Below are 4,839 nucleotides of genomic sequence, written 5' to 3'. Positions count from 1 at the left end.
CCTGGGGGCGGGACCTGGGGCCCCTGATCCGCTTCCCGTGGAGCGGGACCCCGCGGCCGGGACCAAACCCTTCCGCTTTGCGGCGCGTCGAGTGCGCTTCCCGCGGGAACACGAGTTCTTCGAGGTGCGCGGGCCGAGGAAGGAGAGGGCGGTTGCCGAGGGGCGGGGCCGAGGCGGGCGGGACTTACCGTTGTGGGGCGGGGCTGAGGCTGGGTAGACCGGAGTCGGGGCAGACCAGGTCTGTGCTGTGGGCCCAAGGCGTGCGTATCCTGCAGGACGGGGACGTGCAGCGGCACCTCTACCTCCAGGACGTGTTCACACAGGTGGCCGAGGCGCCCGAGCGGCCCAGGTGAGCGGCTCTAGGTCCAGCGCCGCCCCTCTTCGGCCCCCACTTCTCCCCTTTCCTGGCCCTGGCCACCCTTCCCCGAGCTGCGCCTCCCTGGTGACCTGTCACACTGCCCTCTGCCGGGACCACTGTCCAAGCCCCACTTGGTTGGCCTGCCCACTGCCTAATATTCTTAAAATAAGATTCGGGGTCGCAACGTCCAAAGTCTCATCCAGCCACTTGAAGGGGAGTTGTCCGGGAAGCCAGATGTTCTTTGTCAGCAGCAGTTTCCTTTGCCAGGGTGCCGGAGTTCACCTGTCAGGTGGCGGGCTGCTGCCAGGTGTTTGAAGTCCTGGAGGATTATGAGCATCATTACCACACTCTGCACAGAAACGTGTGCTCCTTTTGCAAGCGGGCCTTCCCTTCAGGACACCTGCTGGACATCCACATCCTGGAGTGGCATGACTCCTTGTTCCAGATCCTGTCGGAGAGGCAGGACATGGTGGGCGGAGCCATCAGCCCAGCGGGATCACACCAGAGCTGTCTGCCTAGTTGTCAGAGCTCCCAGCTCTCGGGGCTGTGGGCAAGGCCAGGGGACTCCTTCCGGCCCCCAGCCCCATGCTTATCCAGGTGGGGAGGAGGACTCAGAGTCGGGATGGAGGTGACACCATTTCTCTTTCAGTATCAGTGCTTGGTAGAAGGCTGCGCAGAGAAGTTCAAGACCAGCAAAGACAGGAAGGATCACCTGGTGAGACGTCACCTCTACCCTGCGGACTTCCGGTTTGATAAGCCGAAGAAAAGCAGAGGGTACGTGAGGCGGTGTGATGCCCACACTGCGGAATGCGGCTACCCCTAGAACTTAGAACAACTGTTTTGAGTATATAGATCTTAGGGGTGCAGGCATCGAAGTTCAGCATCCGTGTCACAATGTTGTACTTGGCTGCAGGCAACGGGAACCTTGACAAGTCAGGTGGGTTAAACAGATAAAGGCGAGTTCTGCATGTGCCTCCCGCATCCCCCCACCAGAGAGGGGAAAGGCGGGGACCTGACCTCCAGACTCTGGGCTGGAGGCGACTGTGGTGCCATCGCAGCATCGTCCCTCGAGCACTTAGGGACATCACTGTTTTGGCACTCAGAGGTCAAGAGGTCATGAGGTTGTACCTCACCTGTGCCCGGCACATCAGCTCCACTCCCACGTCACCTTCTAATAGGGGCCTTTGGGAACTTGGGTCAGGCCATGAGCCCCATCCTGTGGGGCCCTCTGGTTTTTCATCCGTCCTGTTGTCATATTTACGAACTTGTTAACAAAACTGTTTGTTACCCGTTACTGTTCAGCGTGCACTGTGGAGAAACGCTTCTGAGAATGATTCTTCAATTTGTGTTATATTTATTTCCTTTTTTTTTTCTAATTGTTGCAATGAACTTTCATAACCATTTAAAATTTGCCTTAATTGAAGTTTTCTCAGATTAGCTTGTTTTCTTCAAACAGGACTTTGCAGTTTAAAGTAAAATAATTGCGAGAACTCTCTGCAGCATGGGAGGTCTTTATAAATCTCTGAGCATGAGTGAACTCCTTCCTTTCTGAGTGCTCGTTTTAAGGAAAAAGACTCTACGATGCTGGGTCGAGATGTTGATATTACGTGGGAGTCTCTCAGTTATTGTGCAGTTAACTGTAGCAGATTTCTCGCTGATCGTCAGGAAAAGACACGTAGTAATCTTAGTTGGCATTTACCACGTGACACTATTTTCAAAAGACAAAGTGTAGTTGTTACACATAATTTATGAAATGTGGCCTTTACCACGTACACATACACTTAAGACTTCATTGTAATCTTTCTCCTTGTCCCGATGCCTGAAAATCGCACTGTGCCAAGATAGTTATAAAATTTCTTTGCAAGTAAAAATTGTCTTTTCCTGAAGAGTTCATTTCTGGTGGTGGACGGGCTGTAGCGGCCGCCACTACACAGAGCCGCCCCCCACACCTTGCCTTCTGCAGCCCAGCCACGCCCACAGCCGCCCTGCAGCTGTCCACCCTGCCAGTGTCAGCAGAAGCCCTGGGGGCGCATGGGGAGCAGTTGGAAGGGGACCCCATGGAAGTCTGCTCTGAACACGCAGCGCCCCCTGCAGAGCTCACGGGCGAGAGGCGGACCTACAGTCACAGGTCAGCAGCCGGCACCTCTGACGCAAGGTCTGACTGCGTGCTTCACGGGAGGCTCTGGGTCTGGCGGCCGGCATGCCCCTGGGAGAGGCTGGTGCTGCGGGGTCTGCTCTGGGCGGGAGCAGGAGGCTGGCTGCTCCCGGTTCCCTCGGGTGACGTGGTTCCTGCTGCAGACTCCACTTTTGGGAGCCCGCAGCACAGTGTGCAAAGCACAGCCCCCTTTGCACCTGAACTGGGCTAGAAAGGACCTTGGTCATAGCTGCTTGAGTTACAATATGTGAGTCCCTCTGTCGAGTATTAACTGTTCTTATTGGGGGAAAATTGACCCAGATCTAATTTGGGGGAAAATATTGCAAAATGAGAAAAATTGCCAAGTCCAGACCAATAGGAAGAAGGACTCCTGCCTTTGCTCAGCCACCTGGGTTCGGTGGGCAGTTAGGTTTTCATCGCATGGAGGGCGACGGGAGGTCAACCCTGGGGAGTTTGGCTGGAGCTGAGTTCTCGGAGCCTGCTGTCCGGGCCAGTCTCCCGCAGGGAGCAGGGCAGAGGCATCCCAGGACCCGGGGGCAGAGCCTGCATGAAGGGAGAGCCGCCATCTGGAATGTTCCACGGTGAGAGAGGCAGCATCTGGAACAGGGAGGAGACCTGCACCAGACCGCTGGTGTGAACTGGGCTGCTTGTTGGCAAAAGGTACGACACTAGTCTGAAGATGTTTTCTGTTTCAGAATACCTCCTACCATCTGTTTTGGTCAAGGTGCGTCGCGCGGATTTAAAAGCACCAAGAAAAGAAATAAACACCAGTGACCGCTGCGACAGGCCTGCAGGCCTGCGGGAGCCTCCAGGGCAGGACCAGGAGCCTTCTACGGACGTGTCATTGGCGAGCTGTGTTCTCACCTCCTGCTGTGGCCACCAGGACCAGGCCTCTGCCACCCTCACCTCTCTCCCTTGGGGAGTGGCCGGCCGTTGCCCCTGGGGTCTCAGCGATGGGAGATGCCGGAACTCCAGAATGACCTGACACGTGCTCCGGGCCTGAGATCGGGAACCGGCCTTCCCCTGTGTGGCCATCTGCCAGCGTGCTCTGTGGACACCTGACACAGACGCAGCTTGTTGGCCTCTCTGGCCGCTGGTCCTCTGTTGAACTGGACGGGGGTCAAGTGGGGATGCCGCGGGAATGCTGTGTTTTCTGCGTTGTCTTCACAGAGGTTTGCGGAGTCTTGGTGCCTCCAGTGGGCAGCTGGCGGGATACTATCATCGAAGGCTCAGGGCCTTTCAAGAGATTCTGGGTCACTCTCCCGCCCCCTGACTCTGAGCATACCCCTCGAGGCGGTGAGGCCAGAGAAGGCTGACTCACGGGCGCCTGGGCAGGGTGGTCAGTTCTGGAAAGGGATCTCCAGCCGGCGGCCTCCCCGAGGAAGGACCGCGGGGGTGGAGGGAAGGGGCCCACGCAGGGGCATGAGCGCCCACTGGCATCTCCCCACAGGGCCGGGAAGCTGGTCCTGCAGTCCCCCCGTCAAGATCACAGGTGGCCAAAGAGCAGGCACAGGTGCTCGTGGAAAAAAAAAACCCTGGCATACAGGTCCCGGCACATGGACGAGCAGACCTGACGAGCACTTCCCTAGGTCGGGCAGGTGGCAGCCTCAGCTGGGGTGTGGCCAGGCCGCCCCAGGTCCGTTGTCAGGGCTGCTTCTCAGGTGATGAACTCTTTATTAGCTGTTTCAAAGGTATTGTTAAATTTCAATTTTTAATTTCAGTAAATTATGATCTTTAATTCTGTAAGTTCTATGTTTTTTCTAATTTGCTGGATCTTTGTAGCTTGCGTTCATCACGTTTGCAACCCATTTTATTTTTTAAGCATATTAACTTATATTCTCTAATTAATAATATCAATACCTGAAGACTCAGTAGGTCTGATTCTTCAGTCCGTTCTTTCTGCTGACTCATTCGTGATGGGTTGTTTCCTGGTGAATTTATGATTTTTTGGCTGTGAGTTTATATTTCTTGGAACTTTACCTCCAAATTTTCCTGGCAAGTCCAGATTCTTCCAGAAAATATTGGTATTTGCTTCTGCCCTGTGATTGGGGGTACTCCCAACCTAGGTTTAAAATAAACCATTAGGTGTGAATTTTCAGCCCCAATTCGTGTTTTCCATAAATGCCTTCCCTGCATCTCCTATGCACAGCCCTCTGCCAAAACAGAACTTCCAGGCGCTAGAAGCAGGCGCCCCATTTCACTCACAGCAGGAGGAACAGGAATAAAAACACACCCACAGGCCTTTCCCCACATGCCCTTGACAGAAATCCGGAGGCTTGGCGGCCGCCTGGAGTCTTGGCCGTGGGGGGGGGGCCCGGTGGCCCCG

General features: G+C 55.3%; 1 protein-coding gene across 1 annotated transcript in view; it reads left to right on the top strand.

The window, feature by feature from the left end:
- The window catches only part of ZNF511 (zinc finger protein 511), a 6,935-nt gene extending 2,330 nt beyond the window's left edge, over positions 1–4,605 (top strand). Inside the window, exons 2-7 of the mRNA XM_025047542.1 lie at positions 13–124; positions 276–349; positions 626–827; positions 1,008–1,132; positions 2,322–2,486; positions 3,238–4,605. Coding sequence (XP_024903310.1) covers positions 13–124; positions 276–349; positions 626–827; positions 1,008–1,132; positions 2,322–2,486; positions 3,238–3,256 — 697 coding nt within the window. The 3' untranslated portion in view covers positions 3,257–4,605. The remainder of the gene's footprint in view (positions 1–12; positions 125–275; positions 350–625; positions 828–1,007; positions 1,133–2,321; positions 2,487–3,237) is intronic.
- Positions 4,606–4,839: the final 234 nt, after the last annotated feature.

This window comes from Pteropus alecto, unplaced genomic scaffold (genome assembly GCF_000325575.1).
Source record: "Pteropus alecto unplaced genomic scaffold, ASM32557v1 scaffold74, whole genome shotgun sequence".
Classification (NCBI taxonomy): Eukaryota; Metazoa; Chordata; class Mammalia; order Chiroptera; family Pteropodidae; genus Pteropus; species Pteropus alecto.
The sequence above is the reverse complement of the archived record's forward strand: the minus strand, read 5'-3'. Positions and strand labels throughout refer to the sequence as shown.